The sequence below is a fragment of the Biomphalaria glabrata genome, chromosome 6, assembly GCF_947242115.1.
Source record: "Biomphalaria glabrata chromosome 6, xgBioGlab47.1, whole genome shotgun sequence".
In the NCBI taxonomy this organism is placed as follows: domain Eukaryota; kingdom Metazoa; phylum Mollusca; class Gastropoda; family Planorbidae; genus Biomphalaria; species Biomphalaria glabrata.
In genome coordinates, this window is record NC_074716.1 from 7,826,819 (window position 1) to 7,848,772 (window position 21,954).

The window sequence follows — 21,954 nt, forward strand, 5'->3', positions numbered from 1 at the left end:
AGCAACAGAGCCCATTAAAAGATGGGGCATCACATCACAAGCGCAGGCACTGATAGTGAAATAGAGGTTACTCGTCAAAATGTATTTAGCATTTTACTATTATCCCAGGAGGCGCGGTGACTGAACGGTGATACGTTTGACTGCGTTCGAATCTTGGTGAAGACCGGGATTTTTAATTTCGTGATCTTTAGGGCGCCTATGAGTCCACCCAGCTCTAATGGGTACCCTAACGTAAGTTGGGGAAAAGTAAAGGCACTGGTCATCGTTAGCCATAGATCACAGAAACATGACCTTATTGATCGTAAGGTCTGAAAGGGGAACTTTACTTTCACTTTTGCTATTATCCCAGTCATTGTCAGTGCAACGCATTCAAATTATCGTAAATGTGTAAAATTTAAAAAAAAAGATTTGCTTGTCTTATCTTAGAGATATTGTTCAGCACAAGGGTCAAATTCTTATCTTTTACATTCAGACTGCGTGGTTGCGTAAGCGTGGTGTTCCATTGTAGACAAGCCAGTGGCTCATTATATATAAGAAATACATATTATAAAGATTCACATCGTATTAAAATTATTAAAGCTACATTTTATACAGAGACCTAATCAATAATATTAATCTGGTGAGAAGAGACAGATATAACTCTGCCATTTGCAATGTGGAACATTCGTAAATTAGAAGATAGTTTTAATAATTCTTTTTGCTATAACAGCAAAACTAATTGATGTTTTGTCAACCAGTCACTTGCACACAGCTATGTCATCAATCACTTCCACGCAGCTAATGTCAAAAAGTCATTTCCACACAGCTACTGTCAACCAGTCACTGCCACAAAGCTACTGTCAACCAGTCACTGCCACAAAGCTACTGTCAACCAGTCACTGCCAAAAAGCTACTGTCAACAAGTCACTGTCACACAGCTACTGTCAACCAGTCACTGCCACAAAGCTACTGTCAACCAGTCACTGCCACAAAGTTACTGTCAACCAGTCACTGCCACAAAGCTACTGTCAACCAGTCACTGTCACAAAGCTACTGTCAACCAATCACTGCCACAAAGCTATAGCCATTCGAATGGTAATAAGCAACAGTATGAACTTTTCTATGGTTGGCATGATGTAAGAAAAACATGAAATGAAAGCATCATTAAAACACAACCTGCCACATCAATAATGTGTACAGATGAACAGAACTGTCACGACTCCAAACGAGTTCGAGTCTCCAACACAGTTCAAGAACCACTGGCTATCTTTAATTCCAGCACAGTTCAAGAACCACTGGCTATCTTAAGATGACTTGGCATTAACAAACGCAATAGTTTTTGTATTCCTGAAGTTCAAAATGAAACATCGTTTTCACATTTAACCTTTCAACCTTTTAACACGTGACTCAAGTGATGGGCTCCGTTCTTTTCCAATGTGGTAAAGAAAGAGTAAACATAGAGCGTGAACACAAACTAACTAGGACATCATTTAGTAAAGACATTTTTATTGAAATCACATTTTTAAATCTGAAATCTGAGTATATAAGAGAAGCCCTAAATATACACAGAAATCTAAAATATTGTTTAATAAGTCAAAGTCACATTCGCTGTATCACATCAATGGAAATTATTTTTTAAAATACATCCAACATTATAGATATCTAATGTAATCAATCAAAATCTTAAAACAAAAAAACATCAATAAACATCAGATAAAAAGTGTAAAGTGTTAAAAAAAAAAAAAAGAGAATTATACCATAAAAATAGGACGATAAATCTTTCATGTAAACAAAACGTGGACAAACATCTTTTTTAAAAATGCAATGGTAAAGAAAAAGCGATAGAAAAGAGAAGTAAAGTAGTCAACAAAAGAACAAGAGAATGCAGCCTTCTGTTTCAAAGTACAATGTATGTGTATTATACTCACTAGGTTTAAGCAATGGACATTTTGTATGTCTGTAAATTAAACGTAAAAAAAAACGCGTGTGTTCCATGGAATCATTTTTCCCACACTATTCTTTAAAAGATACTCTATTTTTTCAACTATTTTTATCAAGTAAAATAGTGTGTGTAATGTCTATCTAGATCTATCTATAGCTGGATAGGTGGGTAGGTGCGTAGGTAGAGATAGATGGAGAGAGATTTAAAATTCATTGGTTTAAATACTATATTTTACTGCACAGTATATTTAATCAATTGAGGATTTAGTCAAATCTACTGAAGATCTAGAATCCTTTTTTAGAATCAAACAGTTTGTTCTCATTTTGTAGCACTCTCACTACCAGTCGGTCTACCCTCAATGTGTTCTAGTCTTATCACACACAAAAAAAAAATGTCTTGTCGTTATTGAAAAAAAAGAAAAAGCCAAAAAAGACATGTTTAGATAAAATATTTCACATTCACATTAGTCAGGTCAGGGAATAGTCTCCTTTTTTTTCCAGCAATGGGTGCTCACTGACCTAAATAAGTCAATGACTGCCAATGCATCTTTTTCTTGCTGGTAAAAGATCTTTGTATTCGAGAGTAGTAGTTTTAAAAAAAAAGCGAAGAATGGATATTTTAAGACTAAATGCTAGTGATAGGATCTAAAGGTTTTCGACCCAGGATAAGATCCGAGGCTTTTTCAGCAATCATGATAACAGGTACATTGGTGTTACCGGAGACAATCCATGGCATTATGGAGGCATCTACCACTCGTAGTCCAGACACGCCTTTGACTCTGTAACACACACAGGAGAAGCTAATTAGTTACATCAGAACACAAAACTACTAACGCAAACTCCATCTTGTATACACAAGTCTAAGTATGCGAGACCATTGGTTATTGAAGGCCTGAAGACTGACCTGTGACGTCACAACCTTTGGGCAGTCTAGACCAATAGCTTGTTGGGACGTCAGAGTTCGTGACGTGGCAACGAGCTATTGGTCGCAGCATTCAGGTCTTCTATGTGGATTGGTCTCGATGCATGCCTACACACTACATTAAGATACGACTCGAGTTTATTTCCTAAAATATATTTCTTAACATGTTTCTTAAATATAGGAGCACGTGTCATGCTACGAGCGATTCTATTCTAAAATCTTCAATAACGGTCAATCAATTTTTCTTTACATTTGATCTCCCCCACAAAAAAAAAGACACAAAGTGCAAGCTGAATTATAAAGTTAAGTTCTCCTTTCAGACCTTGCGATCTATAGGGCAAATGATGTTAAGGTCACCTGTTTCTTTGACCAACGATTAACAAGTAGGGTGTCATGTGGCCAGCACAACGACCAAAGCGGCTTTACTTTTCCCCAACTAATGTCAGGTTCTGGATTCGAATCTCGGTGAAGACTGGGATTTTGATTTTCTGGATTTTTTTAGAGCGCACATGAGTCAGCCCAACTGTAATGGGTACCTCACTTTTAGTTGCGAAAAGTATAGGCGGTTGGTCGCTGTGTTGACCACTTGACACACTGCTTGTTAACCGTTGGCCAAAGAAACAGATGACCTTAAACATCGTCTGCCCTATAGATCGCAAGGTCCGAAGGGGGAACTTTAACTTTTTTTTTAGCACCTAAGTAGAATCGAAACAAGAAGGCAGTGATGGAAATCTAAATTAATGTACAATTATAATACGACTGTGGAACCGAATGTTGTTGGTTTTTTTTTACTTTATAATGAAAAATAAATAAGATAACCAGATTAAGAAGTATATATTACAGATTTTCATCTATATCGGATAATTAAAATAGCTAAAAAATGTAGGTGCATTCGGTGTGTAATTTAGAAAGTATAAAATACATTTGTTGCTGGTTTTTTTTTTTTTTTTTTTTTTGGTTTGTTAGCAAAATAAAAATAACATTTCTAAGATTAAGATTAAAATATTTTTTTGATTTTGTTGGCAGCAGATATCTTTCAATATGACGTCACTGACATGATTTGGAATGAATTTATCGTTAAAATTCTCTATATTCATAACATTTTGACCCTCTAAGTTCTCGCGTTAATCATTTTAAAAATCATTTAAACCGAAATTTCAAGTAGAATTTCCCATTAAAAAGTAATTTTAATGAAACTTACCTCAGCTCAGGGTCAACCACTGCAGTCGGGTCATCTTTGGGACCCATCTTGCAGGTGCCTACAGGGTGATAGGTAGTCAAAGGTCTCAGTTTTAGAAGACATTCCCAGTACTGGTCAGACTCGTACTTGAGATGAGCGCAAGATTTGGCGGGAGTTTTCTCCGTGAGTTCAGCGCCGATGTCTTTCAAAGGTTCACTTGAGACAATCTTCTTACATTCTTCAATACCTGCCACAGAAGTTAGATATAAGCTGCTTAAAACAAACTTTCTGTAGGCGTATGCATTGCTTTCTTGAGGTGTCATTGAAAATACAAGTTTTCAGCACATATAAAGCAAAACTTCTTAATGTCCAAGCAAGAATGAAGGATACATTTTATATATATAATTCAAAGGTCAAAGGTTTGTTAGGGCACTGAGTGATTTTAAACGTTTTTATACTCAAAGGTTTGCAAGGGAACTGTGTCGTCTGAGCATTCCAACAGTCATAGGTTTGCTAGGGTCCATACATTCAGTAGTTAGAGGTTTGAAAGGGATCCGAGTCAGTCTGAGTGTATACCATATAAAGTGGCTCGTTAGGGGAAAATTTCCACGCACTCCAATAGTCAGAGGTTTGTTATTTTAATTAGTCGGGGAAAAGTAAAGGTCGTTGTACTGACCACATGACACCCTCGTTAACCATAGGCCACAGAAACTAAGACTAAGATTGCTGTATTGATCTTTATGGAAATTTGTTGTGATTACAAGGATTCTTTGCTCATATAAAGACAACACAACAGAAACATACACATAAATAGAACAGACACAACATAAACAGTTCATTCAGTGACTACACATGCATCTTGGCCCTTTTCATGTTTCCTGATCAACGAGTGGCGTTGATATAGTCTGATCGAGTGAGGTACGAACGATTTTTTGTATCGCTCTGTTCTTGTTTTGATTGACAGTAGTCGCCCACTTCGCGATGACCTGACGTATTTATGATGGAGCAGGTGGCTGTTGTCTTCCAAGATTTTCATATTTTTCTTTGACATTTCTGTTCATAAAGTTCATTCAAATATGGTAATGTTGTGCGTGTGATTTTTGATGCCCTTCTTATCATGTTTTTTTAGGCAGTGCAACAGTTTAAATGAAGCGCTGCTTTGTTATTCCGTATGTTAACAGATTTTGCAAAGTCGCGCCGTAAAAAGTATCCTTACATCATCTGCCTTTTAGATCAAAAGTCTGAAAGGGAAGTGTACTTAACTTTGTTTTTTGTTAGGTTACTGAGTCCATACTGTACACTAATGTACTTATGTGTCCTTCCATGTTCAGAGATTTGTATGGGTATTGAGTGTATCCAAACATAAGAAACATTGGCACGTTTAAAAATGTAAGAACAGAGACAAAATGTTAGCCAGAAAACCCAAACTGGCAACTGATAAAGAGAAGGCGTTATAAACGAAGTCAAAGTCAGAATAAAGATCAACACAACATACTCAAGACATGACGAAACAAAATAACAATCTCAAATAGAACAGTATTTCAATCAAGAAGTTTAGTTTCTTGATAAAACTTTGTACTAAAAACTAGTATATCACCAAGTCAGTTGTTACTGTAAGCTGTATTAGGTATAGAGCTAAGGCCTAAGGGAAGGAGGGATGCTACAGTCCTGAGGCCTCCACAAAAAAGGGGTCTCGACAAAAGAGATAAAAATATATCCAAATTTTGACGGGTCAGAAACTTTCAATTTTTGTTGTTGTTTTTTTTTTTTTTCATATTTCTAAGGCTGGCAAAAATGTCGTGATTAAGAAATGTACATTTGAAGCATGTTCGGAATAAGTAAATACCGCTACCAACTAAAAAAACTAAAACTAAAATATGAATATTAAATATTTTTTAAAAGGAAAGTTAGATTAAATTATCGGAAAACGCAATTCATTCTTCTTAAATATAGCATGCTTTTAGAAGTATTTTCATGCATAAGTGGATCCATATTAAAGCTTTTGAAAAATTGTAGGGGCCTCCACAAACATCCTGCACTTGGAGCTCCAAATACTTCAATCCGGTCCTGATATAGATCAACAACTAAATTCAATTAAACAGCATAGAAGCAATCAACTTCAAATTCTAAGACTTATCAAGTGTACCTCTAATTAGAAGAGCCACATCCTCAGGCTCAAATAAATAGTTGGCGAAAATGGCGGGATAATCGAATGGATCGCTCGATTTCAAGGTCAGCCTGCCTCGACTTTCAGGTCGCAGTAAAGTTGGCAAGCAACGTATTCCATAAACTGAAGAGCTTCTGCCCGCTATGTCGGCCTTGACCTAGGGAGTTGTAGGAAAGGAGACATTAGTTGTTAGCTTGAACACGTGAAAGGTGGCAGAGAAGTAGCGTGTCTCATTGCCGCCGGGGGAGGGACCCTCCCTTCCGTATATACAACCCACATTATCCTCCATCCTAAAACTCATTTGAGATGTGCCATGACTAATAATAGTACTATCTTTCTCTTTCTTAGTAAGACATTCTTAGTCAGTAACTTTGCTGTGTGATCTGGTCAAACTAAAGATGTAGGATGAGTCTACCACTATAGGATAAGCAAAATATGAAAAATCCTTTTAAAAAAACAAAGCTTATCTAAAGGTTAAGAACTCCGTGATTAAAACTATATTTATCAATAATGTACAAGTTATTTACCTTATTCGATATCAAACAAAATAATAAATTACCAATAATTACTTGACTAATTGTTGTTGTTTTTTTGTGTGTATTGATTCATGTTTTGTTAGGTAAAATAAATAATTGTTTAAAAGATCAACTTGATAGATAAAGGCACATTCCTCGTTCCATATGCTAGGACAAATTTGTACAAACGATCGTTCTTCCCTAGTGCTATTAGATCACGGAATAGCTTGCCTGAGCTAGCCAGGAAAACCAGTGACTTTGCAGAATTTAAGTCATTGGTTAACATGCATGACTAAATGTAGGGCGCAATCATCTTTTTTGAAGTAACGTCTGTATTTTAAAATAAGAAGAGGAGATCGGCGAGTACGTTAGGGTGAAATAGCACTAACAATTATTTAATGGGACTAAACCCAACAAATTTAGTCATACTGATCAAACAAAATAATTAATTACCAGTAATTAATTGACTAATTGGTTACATTTTTTAAATTGAGCCATTCTTGTGTATGCCAATGAATAATTGTGCGAAGTTTCAACTTGATCCGAGAATGGTTGTGGGAGCAATAACGTGTACACACTTTTTACCTGACAAACCAACAGAGTGACTTGATAGAAGCTTTGTAAAAATAAAAATAAAAAAAAAACTGAAGGTAATGGATAAATCTTCCTGGAATTTCAAGCCAGATTTTTTTAGTTACTTTCGCATCTCCTTTTCTTTAATGGGTACCTGGCATTAGTCGGGGAAAAAGTAAAAGCGGTTGGTCGTTGTTCTGGGGACATGACACCCTCGTTACCAGTGGGCCACAGAAACATCTGACCTATAGATCGCAAGGTCTGCACTGGAACGTTGCTTTGGTGTTGTAAGGTGCCAATGTTTTGATGAATACTTTAAAGTAGTTTAAAGAAAAGAAAGGATAACGCCACACTAGATAAAAACAGCCATTTCTTTATATGAATTTCGATCATGTAATTATTCTAGTTGGATTAATTTGGCGGTTATAGTTTAAAAGAGATTAATAAGATTAATAAGATAAAAAGAATATCAACATTTGTGTTGTTGTTTTTTTTTTTCTAGCATTTTTGATTGGGTAAAAAAAAAAGTAGAGAGAGAGAGAGAGAAAGATTCGAAATGTGAAAGAAAGGGGGATTGCAGATATAGGAGAGAGAGACAGAGAGAGAGATTGATTTGATTTGATTTTGGTTTTAGGCACATCGGCACAGTTTAGGCCATGTCGTGCCTGCAGTCCCTTAAGGACTACTCTCTCTCTAAACAACAAGGGCCAGATTCTATACAGTCATATCATTAAAAACAAGGTCTATTCACAGTTAAAATAGTAAAGGTAGTAAAAATTTAATTATTTGGTAAAAATCTAATGTAAATAGTACATGTCCACAAACTCATAAATCAGATCTTCGTAGATAGCCCCACCTCCCGGATAAAGCCCAGTACCCTCCCAGGGGACAGAGAGAGAGAGAGGGGGGGCAAAGAGAGAGGAACATCACCTCATCTGAGTATCCATAGCCGTCAAGATCTGGTCGAGGTAGAAATGTCAAAAAGTGAAGTTCCAAATCAGGCCAATCTTTCTTCTTTGTTTCTGGTGTGGTACTTTTAAAAGCCAATACTTCTAATTGGTAGGCAGATGTGAGAAAACCTGGCAGAAATTATAGCATAGCTTGTCTAACTGATACATTGACCTGTGTATGAATATACTATATGATAACTTATTGAAATGGATAAACAGGTAAAACACAAAATACTTTTTAAAAAAAAAAAAAAGCTTATAAGAATACGAACTAGTTTGAATCAATCATGTAATTGAATGTGTAATAGATCTTGACCAACAGTAATAAATCTGTGCGATTAATAATATTATACTAATTGTTTTTGTTTAGCGCTATTTCGTGCTTTTAGCTTTCTCACTACGCTATGATCCTATCACTTATCTGGACCAGTTGGGAAAGTGGGAGGGGGGTGGTGGAGGAAGAAAGAGATCTCAGGGTGGCTTTTACCTTTTTTTAAAGTGCTAAGCACTCTGCTAGTGAGGTACGACTATCTTATCTTATCTTATTTAATACAGACGTTACTTCAAAAAAGAAGATGATTACGTCCTACGCGTCAGGCATTTAGTCATGCATATTAACCAATGACCTACATTCTGCCAAGTCACTGGTTTTCCTGGCTAGCTTGGGCAATCAGTTCCATGCTCTAATAGCACTAGGGAAGAAGGAGTGTTTGTACAAATTTGTCCTAGCATATGGAACGAAGAGCATGCCATTATCTTTGTGTCTTTCTGAGTATTTTTAAATTTTGTTTCTGTATTTGAAGATTATGGTTCAGTGTTTTATGTATAATTGTTACTTTACTTTTAAGTCTTCTATCCTGAAGGCTTTCTAAATTTAGTGATTTTACTGAAGGTGTTACCAGATAAGATTGTATGTATAGTTATATATTGTTTGTGTCAATTTAGAGCGGCAACCTATAAAGGGACTAATTCAGCTTAGACCACGTCTTCGGTCAAGTACAATTTCTTTCCCTTGTTCAATGTACCAAACAAAATATTAAATAATTGGTTAATTGTTTCTTTGTTATTATTATTTCTTGTGTTGTCGGGTAAAAGAAATATTTTTGCAAAGTTTCAGCTTGATCCTAGTTTGGGTGTCGGAGAAATAACGTGAACAAACTTTTTACCAGACAAGACAGAGTGAGTTGATATAAGCTTTGTAAAAACAAACTTCTAAACTTTAACCAACCTGTTCCAAAAATCTTATACTGGAGATACGTCCATTGCCATTTCTCCAAAATATTGTACGGAATCGTCAATGGTTCTCGAATCGTGATACTTATATCAAAGGAGACATGGTCCTGAAGGTTCTCACCAACAGGTAGATCAGCCACTACAGGGATCTAAAATCAAGATAATATATTATCATTTATAGTTCAAATGTAGGTTAACATTTAAGCTATTTTGTTATTTGTTCTATAATTACCTTTAACTCCTCCAAATGTTTCTTTGGCCCAACTCCAGACAACATCAAAATCTGGGGAGATCCGATAGCTCCAGCAGACAATATGACTTCTCTTCTGACACCAATTGTAAACTTTCTGTTGTCTTTGATCACTTCAACCCCAACGGCTTTCTTGTCTTTTAGAACAATCTGTTTTCATCACATTTGTTAGCGTTACATTTAAGTAAAATATTATAAAGAATCGAATGTGGGCTATAATGTGTTGTTTTTTAACCCTTAAAACGCGTGTGGTAGTATAGCCTCTAAACATCAGAATTGCAATTCCATTTTGTTTGCACTCATTCTAAAACAGCTCAGCAATTTAAGGGTTAAGTAAATAAATAATACATAGGACTTTGTAAAGTTTCTATAAACAAGTTAATAGTGCAATGCGTTTTTAAACTGCCCAAAACTATTACAAAATAGTTATACAAAGAACTTCTAGTTCTTGTATTACTCTACATTATGTTGTAACACATTACGTGGTTTATTAGAATTCATCACTGACTATAAGTAAATTCAAAATCTTTCTTAGAAAGGTGCTCATATTTATGCATAAAAATACCATGATATTTCCTATATCCACTAATAATAAGCTAATAATAGGTTGAGAAATGGAAAAGCTCTCATCCAAATCACAAGAAAGATGATGCTTACTATAAGCTATCCCGACAAGATCAACGTCTAATCTTTCGACTCAGGACCGGACACAACAGAATGAGACAACATATGCACCGGAAGTTCAAAATTGGAACCAATAAAATCTGCCCATCTGGAGTGTCACCAGAGAATGCTGACCATGTCCTACAAAACTGCTCTCTTTACCAAGAGACTCGTACAAGACACTGGCCCCAAAACACCCCAATAGAAAGAAAACTATATGGAGAGCTCCCTGATTTGGAAACCACTGCACAGTTTATCTCACATATTGGTCTAGTCATCGGAACAGTGCAGCATAAAAATGAGAACTAAGAAGAAGAAGGTTGATACAGTGTATCCAGTTTACAAGCAATACTATTTTAGATACTCATTCTGTGTCTTTATCTAAATAGTGTATAAAACAATGAAATAATAGATTATATGCACAGAATTGGTGACAGACTGGTCATATTTAAAGTCGTTATGGAAACTCTCCAGTCTTTCTAAAAACCCACATTGTAAAGTGACTAGCCTGATTATGTTTCATCTAGATCTATATCAGAGTAAAACCAAGCTCTAGATATAATCAGAAGCATGGAATATACGGTCCAAGAGAACTTCGAGAAGTGAACGCGTTTGCGAAGAACTAAGAGGAGAGAAGTCCATAAATATTGTGAGTGCTGTTTCCTTTAATTAATTATTAGTAATTAATTATTTTGTTTGGCATTTCAAACAAGGGAAAGAATTGGTACTTGACATCGTCGTCTGAGACTTAGCGAACACAACATGAAAAATAGGACGAGACTATAGAAATGATAGATACAATCTTCCATGTTTATAAGCTCTCCACTAGCAGAGTGGTTAGCGTGTTGGCTTGAGAAGCCTGAGAAAGCTTGAGCCATGAGTTCGAATTGAGGGCGTTTTCCCCCTTTTGTTTTATTTTTATAAATGCTTTTTTTTTTTGTTAGTCTAGATCTATTTCGAATTTATTTACATGACTGCTCCAAACTAATTGATACAAGTAAGCTTAATATAAGCTTTGTTTGTTTAGAAACTTTTTTTTTTTTTGTTTTTCTTGTTACCTATTTGAGCAGTCTTAAAATGAAACATTCAGAAATTCACGTCTTACCTTCTGAACTAATGAGTTGACAGCAACATGTAAGTTTGGTCTGTTGAGTATCGGGTGAATGTAGGATCTGCTAGAACTCCATCGTTCATCGTCCTTAGCGTTCACTTGAGAGTGAGCAACACCTGATTGAATGAATGAATATTAACAATAACGATCCCTTAATGACCTGCATATGTATCCTGGGTATTAGTGAATATGGTGAATTGTGCGTAGGTCTATAATGTTTACATTTTACGGTGTATAGACAATTGGCATTAAGTTTTATTTTTTTCCCTTATGTCACAACTACTATAGTTCGTCCATCGTGGTTCGATGATGACCACTTTTGTCATCCAGGGGGGCAAAGGGCTTTGAACTAGTGTTTTGTGCCTTCTCATGTGGCTGGTGAGACCTATATGAGCCCTGAATGTTCGCCTGCACACTGGGCAGGTTTTTTCCAGCTGGAGCTAGTGTTATGGCCTTGCTTTTCTTCTCTGGCGTTTCTCTTCAGCCAGCGCTGTTCTCTTTTCCTCAGCAAATTGTGCGCCAGTTTTTACAGCGCGACGCCATGATGCTCTGTCATGCGCTTCTATCTCCCAGGTGGCTGTGTTTATGCTGAACGCTTTCAAAGAAGCTTTGAGGGTGTCCCTGAAGCGTTTTCTTTGTCCGCCTTGTGAGCGATTTCCTTCCCTTAATAGGCCATCGTTTGGGGATGCGGCGGTCTTCCATACTGCATACGTGCCCTGCCCTTCGTAGCTGGGACTGCATCAGGATTGTGTGCATGCTTTACAGACCCGCTCTTCGAAGGACTTCAGTATCTGGTATTTTGTCTTGCCATTAGACATTCAGTATTTTTCTTAGACATGTCATGTGGAAGTAGTTTAGTTTTTGCATGTCACAACTACTACTAATAATGGAAATGTCTTCAATTCCGAAGATTAAGGATGATGCAGTGTTTGACATGACTACGCAAACTCAGTTGCCACCTGAATAATTTTTTCGCATCTCGACGAGCTAAAGCCATGGTAAGCTATCTTTGAAGACATATGTGTGTGTTGTGTTAATCTAGATGCTTATGTTAAATAATAATTTAAACTACTAAGTTACGACAAGTCTGTTTAATGAATGGAACATGTTAGAACCTTGTATGGCACTTATATGATATTTCAGACATTTTTTCTAAACAGAAGATCCTAGCTAACAGCTTGAGTGTGGTTATACATTAGAGTTCTCTTTATTTTGTTTTTCCTAAATATAGTCTTATGCATTAAAAGTGAGACATATGGGTCATTAAGACATGAGACATACATGATTAAAGACGTACATACAACGGAGACATATAGGTCATAAAGACATGAGACATACATGACCTAAACACGTACATACGATTAAGTGAGACATGTAGGTCATAAAGACATGAGACATACATGACCTGAACACGTACATAAAATTAAATGAGACATGTAGGTCATTAAGACATGAGACATACACGATCTGAAGACGTACGTACAACTGAGACATATAGGTCATTATGGCCATGTCACAAGGTCCTCAGGGCTCGTAAAGACCTCCTTTGGGGAACAGTACCAGGAAAAAGGAAGCGATGGGGAGACAACATTGAAAGAGTTTCTATCCAAGGCAAAAGACAGAGAGGAATGGAGAAAGTCGGTCAACCGATCTTGTGTGATGCCCCAACAGTCCAACAGGCTAAAGGATAGATGAAGGTGAAGAAGACAGGGTGAAATAGTTAATCTTATCTTATAAGTTACAGACGTTACTTCAAACAAAGACGATAATGACGTCCTACACATATACATGTGTCAATCTAGTCATGCATGTTTATTAGAGGTTTAAACTGCTAAGTCGTTGGTTTTACTGGCTGATTCAGGCAACCCATTCCACGCTTTGTTCATACTAGGGAATAAGAGGCACTTGAGTGAATTAGTCCTAGTATATTGAATAAGAAATATGCCTTTATCTTTTTGTCTGAATGATTATTTTTTTAGGCTGCGTTTCTTAGAAATAAGCATTAGTTTTTTGAGAAACATGTGTACACTATAATACACTATATAGTACACAATAGTACACTTTAGAAAGCACTATAATGACCATTAAGTGAGCATTTTTACAAATCAAACGTTCCTAAGCATGCACACAAACATGCGCACACACACACAAACATTGCTACCTTCTAATGTTTTGCCATTGTAATCTTCATTTAGCGGGTAGCCAGTTTTCTGAGCTGCTTCAATGATTTTCTGCACCACTGGCTGGGATTTGATTTTGTTGACAGGAACTGGGCCTCCTTGACCTCGGAAAACTGAAATGGTTAAATTTTAGACATTAAACAAGTCTTTATAGCGTTTCTAATTGATAAATTCACAATCCTAGTTAGTCAGAAGATATAAATACGCGTGAGACATATATAGACAATTTATTGTCTCCAATTTACGTATAAGAGATTGATTTCACCTTTTCTATATAGTCTCTCATGGAAGAAAATAATAAAGCTTTATCTCAGCTTAGCTTCTCGAATAGGTGTAGATATTAAAACACATTCATGTCTGGATAATTTCTACCAAAGTCGCGATATCTAAGCCTGATCGCTGCGACCATAGTTGATGCCCAAGCAATCGCCTCGTTTCCATAAGATGATCCATAGACGTTTCGCGTCTGACTGAGACCATATATCTCTCTCATAAGTGAAAAGATCTAAACCTACACATCTTCTCCCATGAATGGAGATATATTATAAGCCTTACATAATATTTCTCTTTTCTTATCTATCTTATAAAACACGGGTATTTCTAATATTGCTGCAACATCTGTTATGAATGTGATTGAGTATCTATTAATTATCATTCTTCATTCAAAGTTCTTTAAACGCTATTAAAGGCAAAGAAACTATTCTTCCTACATAATACAGACGTTATTTCAAAAAAGAATATATCCACCTGAATTCTGGATGCCTTCAATTTGTGTGTCCTCCAACTTCTTAAAGTAGGGCAGCACGTGATGGTAGTCCCAGCCTTCAGAGTTGGTATACTTCGCCCACCTGTCATAGTCGTGTCTGGAGGCCCTTACGTATTGCATTCCATTAATGCTGCTGGTTCCACCCAGGACTTTGCCTCTGGGCCAGTAGGAGGACTAAAAGAAAATTAAAAACTAAGACTGAATATTGCGAGCATTTTTTTCTGAGATAAAACAAAGAGAAAATGTTTAAAGGAATAGAACGAAAAGAATAAAGAAAGAATGGGGGTAAAATAGAAAGACTCAAAGAAAGGAAGAAAAAAGGAAAGAAAGACTAAAATATAAAGGGGGAGGCGAAGAAATTAAGCAAGTAAGAAACACAGAAACAATGAAATGAATAAAGAATGAAAGAAAAAAAGATAGAAAAAAAATCAGTATTCACAATTTCGCCAACCTTAAATTTAAATCCCTTCATAAGACCAGGCTGTGGCTCAGTGTAGTAGCCCCAGTCCATGTTTGTTCTCCACGTTGTTGCCGCCAGGCCTGGAATCTTAATACTTTCCTTCTCCCAGTCATCTTCCCCTGCCTCAAGCAAGAGCACCGTGACCTGAGGATCCTCGGACAGACGATTGGCCACCACACATCCAGCAGAGCCGGCTCCAACTAGTAGACAAAATCAACTTCCATGTGGCTATTTTGTTAAAGGGCTCAGTGTGTTGATACATTTGTAAAAATAAGAAGTCGGGCGTCTTTCCAAAAGATTGCGTACATTTTTGTGAAAGCAATTAGCAGAATATGTGCACAGCTGCCAGATTACAATTTACGATGATCAAAACGAAGGACATGCGTTCGAGCCCTGTCACCGTATTCCAAATATCCAATTACAATCGTACTAGAATTTGGGGTCAATATTATAGTGGTTCGAGCCCGATTTATCAATATTATTGTGGTTTGGGCCTCGACTTATCAATATTATTGTGGTTTAAGCCTCGATTTATCAATATTATAGTGGTTCGAGCCTCGATTTATCAATATTATTGTGGTTTGAGCCTCGATTTATCAATATTATTGTGGTTTAAGCCTCGATTTATCAATATTATTGTGGCCTGAGCCTCGATTTATAAATATTATTGTGGTTTAAGCCTCGATTTATCAATATTATTGTGGTCTGAGCCTCGATTTATCAATATTATTGTGGTTTAAGCCTCGATTTATCAATATTATTGTGACTTGAGCCTGGAGCTGCTTGTTTCATTCTAGCTTGTGGATAGTTGGAGAAAAGGGGGTTAACAACAACAACAGATGAAGGAAGCATCTCAACTTGATCAATGTACACTACCATCGATTTTTTTTCCTTTAAACCAATTAATCTGCAAGACTTTTTAAAAGAAAAAACTGGGATAATCTTCCAAAAGCAAACATATTTATTTGTACAGGATTAATATTTGTAAGCCAATTTCACTTTTTCCAAGTTGGCGCAATTTAATTTTTACATTAAAACTAAAATGCCTACTCAGTCTGGTACCTGGGATACAGCACTATAATTGTGACAATACTGCCTTTGCCCTGGAGCAAAACTATCACCAACAATTGGGATCGCAGAACATTCCGTCACACGCGTTTGAGACCCAAAGAATTTATTATGGTTTGGACCTTACTTGGTTATCATCCATGGCATTGAGCTGTGGGCTTCGCGAGCCCTGATTGAACTGTGGCACTGAGCTTAAGGTGTGCTACATTTATTCTGAGTAATTTGCATAACCTGTACTTGACCTTGTAATTACTATTGGTACCTATTCATCATTCATGTCATATTACATCATCTATTCATTAAACTGTTGTACTTCAACTCTTGTTGTTAACTGATATGGGTTAACTTATCAGTATTACTTGTTGTGCATAATTATCTACATATTAATTAATAAACTGTCAGGGGTGTCCGGGCAGACCAGCCACGGCCAAATTATAGCCCCGCTCTAATTCTAGGTGTAATCATTATATTGCAAAATATATGCGAAAAATTCCTGGAAATCTCCTAAATTTATTAAAATCTCCTGAAAAATATACTAAATTGTCATTTGTGGGTTTCATTCATTGCGGAAAACGCCAATCGATAAAATAAAAAAATCATTGTTAGCTTTCATATAATAAAATGTAATAATCGGGCGAATTTTCATCTTAATCGGAAGTTCCAATACTTTATTTACTTTTATAGTCACTGGCATATAAATATGTTATAGGTTGCAAGGTTCCTAAAGTAAATTTAATTTGATTGCAATTTTGTACTTAGTAAAGAATGAATAAAATTGAAAGTCTATTTTTTTTTCTAATACAAAATCTTAATTTTAACTTATTATCGTTATTCCAACTCGGAATAGGCCCCGCGCAATCAGTTTCGCATAGGGCCCCGCAACTGTTAGGACCGGCCCTGCCCTAGATAGACTTGTAACCCCACCTTGACAGCTTACTATACAGATCGTGGCCAAGTCATCACTGGCTCTTTAAATTCCTCAATCTTTTTAGTTTTTAGTGAGAAATGTTATAGCAACTCACTCTATCTAGATGGAATCTTGTACACATTATTTCCTCCACTTCCCATTCTCTGATCAAGTTGAAACTTTGCACGAATATTCATTGTCGATGACAACAGATTGAAGCAACAACAAAGAAGTGCAGACCTTCATTAACAGATGTCTGAGAAATATCTTTAGAATACACTGGTACGACAAAGTAGAAAACACCAACCTGTGGGAGATGGTCGGACAGGAAAATATAGAAGTGCAGATCTTAGAGAGAAAGTGGAGATGGATTGGTCACACCTTTAGAAAAAGATACCAACTGCAGAGCTAGACAGGCCTTAGAGTGGAACCCCAAGGGCAGCAGACGCAGAGAAAGACCAAAAAGAACATGGCGACGAAGTATACTAGATGAATCAGAGAGGACCGAAAAGAGCTGGGAAGATATTAAAAAACTAGCAAGAGACCGTGGAGAGTGGCGTGTTTTTACTGAGACTCTATGTTCCATGAGGAACTCAAAGGAAAGATGTTGATGATAATGATGTTGATGATGATGACACATAAATCAATAAAAAAAAATCAATTAATCAATTAGTCATAATTAATTAATTTTATATAGAAATGTAACAGATAAGTCTTGTGAAGAGAATTGGGTCATTCGATAAAAATATTTAACTATAGACTTTTTTTGAAGACAATAAAACCTTCTATTTTTATAAGTAGGCTCCCATCATGGAGGCTCGAGATCTCAAATATAGATTCAGAATTGAGCAACTTTATTTTTTTGGGAGGGGGTGTCCGAAACACTTCTCGTATATATAAGATAAGAAACACTTTGATGTACATTTAAAGCGTATGATGGAACCAAGGCAACAAATCTAAGTGGGGGGGGGGGGACAGTTTTTATGTAGTTTCTTTCTTTGTTTCTCACTTTCTTTCTAATGCAAAATTATTTGTCACCATTGGAAAGAAAAAAAGAAAAGTGTCGCCTTGGAATTGTTTCTTTTGTGTAAATTAAAAAACAAATATTTATGCTCGGAGCTTCTGTGATGTACTGATATATAAATATTTAAATTAGCCATAAATCTCTAAAAAAAAGTCCATCTTACATGGCTTGAATGATGAATGATCATTATGAATGTATCGGTTCAAAGGTCAAACACACCGCGCACAGACTGATGTTAACACACTGTAAGGACAAGCTCTAAAGTAGCAAGTAGGGTCGATAACTCATTCAATAGAACGCATTCACCACAAAAGATTGCTTACCGACAATATAATCGTATGTCTGGTTAAATTTCTCCGTCAAACGTATTGAGCTCCCTTGGTCCAAGTACAAAACTTTGACAAGTACAGCCACAGCTATGGCAATCAACACTGGCAAGTAGCTCATTTTTTTCCCCTCTGGAACTGTCGCAGATCAGCTGAGATTATTCCCCCCTGAATCAGCTGAGATTATTTATAGCAATATGTTGAAAAAAAATGTCTAAATATAAATAATATTTTGATTATTGATTAATGATGTACATTAGTAATAAATTCGAAAAAAAAAGTCCTACTTCCATATTAAGAGTTGCGATGACATGGAGGAAAGCGCAAACAGTGACGTCCTCGTATTACTTGGCGCCACACCTTCATGGAGGACCTCAGAACAGTGGACACCAGATGGGAGGAGGCTTCAGACATTGCCAGTGACAGATCTTTGTGGAGACAGCTTGCTGCCCAATGCGCCGAACGGCGCGGGAGGACCTAAGTCCTAAGTCTAGGTAAGTCCATATTATAAAGGGTAAGAGAGAGAGAGAGAGAGAGAGAGAGAGAGAGAGAAGGGGACAAAAAGTATGGAGATAAAAGAGAGAGAGAGAGAGAGAGAGAGAGAGGGAGAGAAAGGATGGAGGAGAGAGAAAAAGAGAGAGAGAGGGGGATCGATGTATATAAATAAATAAATGAATATATACTCATTGTGTTCTAAGAATACATACATACGGCCTGTTCTGTTTACGTTTTTTTTCCTTGACAAAACTGGTTTTGATAAGTTACAAATATAATATTATATTCTATATAGGTATACATACAGAGACCAGCTTAGGCGTCAACTTTCCTTAGCTGACATTGAAGAGAGCACCTGGTTGCATGCGGCCTCAGAACGAGACAGCTGGAGGTCACTCACGAAGGCCGCGGGATACACATTTTGAGACCAAACGCAGACGGCGAAAAGAAAATCTAAATCGACCACCTGCGGACAATGGTTATGCTTGCCCTTGATGTGGCAAAATATGTTTGTAAAACAATGTTTTTTGTAAAAATGTTTTACTTATTTCGGATGTTCCTTCAGAGTTGAAGATAATTACTTCCTAGTCCAAACCTCCCGCAGGACGACGGGGGATGGGAGCGGGCAGGGTTTGAACCCGGGACCATCGATAAGTCCGAACGACAGTCCAGCGTGCAAACCGCACGACCAGGCAGCCACCCATGTAGGTCACAGCTGGGGCTAAGCAGCCACGGGAAAACCTGAACTCCTCACTAATCTTCGGGCTCGAAGACAACCTTATTATTATTATTATTATTATTATACATACTGTATATTATTTTATATACAGTTATTACGTGTTAGAAATTCAATTAAAAGTTCCCCCTTTCAGAGCGTGCGATCAAAGAGGAAGATGATGGTATATATGTAGGTCACAGCTGGGGCTGCGCAGCCACGGGAAATACTGCATTCCTGACTAATCTTCGAGCTCGAAGACAAGCCTTATTATTATTATTATTATTATTATATAGTTCGTCCATCGTGGTTCGATGATGACCACTTTGTCATCCAGGGGGCTGAGGGCTTTGCGTTGGGGGGGGGGGGGATGACAAGTGACTTGCGCTGGAATTTGGATTAAAGTGAGGAGGATTCGCGCAACACGTCGACCTCACTCTCTCGCCCTAAAGCCCATCCTTTTCCGGAAGCAAGATTTGGTCAAGACGTCCGGGGACAAGTTATTATTATACATACTGTTGTAAACCTGGTGGTGACACAGATGGGGGTAGTGCTGTGTGTGTTCTTAGCCTTCCCAAATCGCCCCAGTCCAGCGCAGGACGAGCGGTCAACTGTGACCAGTGACAGTACACGCCAGTTCGGCAACGACCTGTGTGTAAATATTACGCACGCAAGTCACGGCGATTGTGATCATTCTGAGTGGTCAAGAACGTTCCACCCGATTCTAGAAGGCCAGTAGAGACACTATATAAGAGCGAGTGTGTCAGAAAGACGGGACTTCACGTTACCTCGCTATGTGACCAGTACGAGGCGAGAACCAGCACGGTGTGTGAAGTCAGGCGGAGCAAGACTAGATTTTTGTAAAGACAGCGTTAATGTTGTTGCCAATTGTGATGTATTTGCAAAATGACTGATACTTTGGAGCCCTGAGTTGTGAGGTTCTTTAAGCTCGTTGTGTCGTGTGGTGCAGTTAGCAGAGAACCTGGATAGTAGGAAAGATCGTAACAATACAGTATATTATTTTATATTGTTATGACATGATTAGGAATTAGTTATTTGTTTCGGGAATAAGGGGAAAGTTTTAATTAGCGACAAGTGACGTGACAGATCTTTAAAAAACAAGAACGCTCTAAGCGACGCTAAAAGGAAGACGCTTCTTGTAGAGTAGTAGACTTGAGTACAATAGAATAGATACGGATTTACGGACATAGCTGACATCGGACGATTCCCTTCTTGATTATTAAATATCTTTATAGAACAACATCAGCGTCGACTACATATTTGATTGTTTCGGCCTTTCGCCGGTGTTACTGAATTAGTTGAGTTCAGCGTTACTTCCAGACAGATCTACACTAGACATATTGTCAAGAATCAACACCACGTGGAGGCCTTAACAATATACAGTATATTACGTGTTCGAAATGTAATTAAAAGTTCCCCCTTTCGGACATTGCGATCAAAGAGGAAGATGATGGTTGACGAGGGTGTCATGTGGCCGGCCAAACAATCAACCTCGTAATGTCAGGATCCCAAAATAAAAAATCCGAGTCTTCGCCAGGATTTCAACACACAACGACCAACCGCCTGATGTCAGGTACCCATTAGAGCTGGGTGGACACATAGACGCCCAAAGAAATTAAAGATATCAGTCTTCACCAGGACTCGAAGCCGGGACCCCGGTTCGAAAGCCAGGCGCTTTACCGCTCAGCCACCCTAGAGATGCACTTGTTACATTTCCATGTAAGGGAACTAATATATTAATCGTATACACGATTATAAATAAACTCTCACTCACAATAATAATCTCTAGTGAAATAATGCAACACTTGAGACCCATTGTGAATATAGGCCTAATGCAACCACATTGCGTTAATATCAATCTGTAACATTTTATTTTATAGTCCTTGTGGCTTGAAGAAAGTAGCTTTCTTCCTACCTTGATAGAAAGATCTACGTCTGACTACGTAGCATAGCACTCACGTCGGGTGTCACTTTTCTTTTGAGGACCGCTTTGGTACTTCCGTCAGTTAGTAGATCTAGAGTTTTCAAATACCGTCACTAAATTGATGTGAATAAACACATCAACAGTACAGAGCGTAACATGCATTCATTACACATGTGCGCATGTTCCAAGAAAGTCAAGGACAGGGCACGATGTTTACTTTTTGCAATTGCTTTGACCTAGATTGTAGTGCTTGTTTTATTTGTGGACACAGTGCAGTTGTAGGCTATTTTTAGATTTCCTGGAAACTCGCTTGAATGTGTTCCATCTATATAGACCTATTGGTAAAACATGGGATTAAGTTTCACTGATTGTACACTTAAATGACATTACTCCATTGTAACTTAAACAAATGCAATAATAATAATAATAGTAATAATAATAATTTACTTTTAGAATACAAAAAAACAGGGCCGGATTTAAGGAAAGGCGAATGGGGCTACAGATCCGGGATCTCCACAAAAAGGGGGGCTACAGATCCGGGGTCTCCACAAAAAGGGGCCTCCATTAAAGAGATGTTAAAAGTC

At 37.3% G+C, this 21,954-nt stretch overlaps 1 protein-coding gene across 1 annotated transcript in view; it reads right to left on the minus strand.

Annotated features, from left to right (window-relative positions):
* LOC106051715 (uncharacterized) overlaps nucleotides 1-21,579 on the minus strand; it is a 37,610-nt gene extending 16,031 nt beyond the window's left edge. Inside the window, exons 1-12 of the mRNA XM_056032142.1 lie at nucleotides 21,362-21,579; nucleotides 18,213-18,392; nucleotides 14,882-15,090; nucleotides 14,412-14,604; nucleotides 13,646-13,777; nucleotides 11,479-11,600; nucleotides 9,693-9,860; nucleotides 9,456-9,609; nucleotides 8,208-8,356; nucleotides 6,169-6,346; nucleotides 4,044-4,269; nucleotides 2,547-2,699 (exon numbers count right to left, since the gene is read on the minus strand). Coding sequence (XP_055888117.1) covers nucleotides 2,547-2,699; nucleotides 4,044-4,269; nucleotides 6,169-6,346; nucleotides 8,208-8,356; nucleotides 9,456-9,609; nucleotides 9,693-9,860; nucleotides 11,479-11,600; nucleotides 13,646-13,777; nucleotides 14,412-14,604; nucleotides 14,882-15,090; nucleotides 18,213-18,336 — 1,808 coding nt within the window. The 5' untranslated portion in view covers nucleotides 18,337-18,392; nucleotides 21,362-21,579. The remainder of the gene's footprint in view (nucleotides 1-2,546; nucleotides 2,700-4,043; nucleotides 4,270-6,168; nucleotides 6,347-8,207; nucleotides 8,357-9,455; nucleotides 9,610-9,692; nucleotides 9,861-11,478; nucleotides 11,601-13,645; nucleotides 13,778-14,411; nucleotides 14,605-14,881; nucleotides 15,091-18,212; nucleotides 18,393-21,361) is intronic.
* Nucleotides 21,580-21,954: the final 375 nt, after the last annotated feature.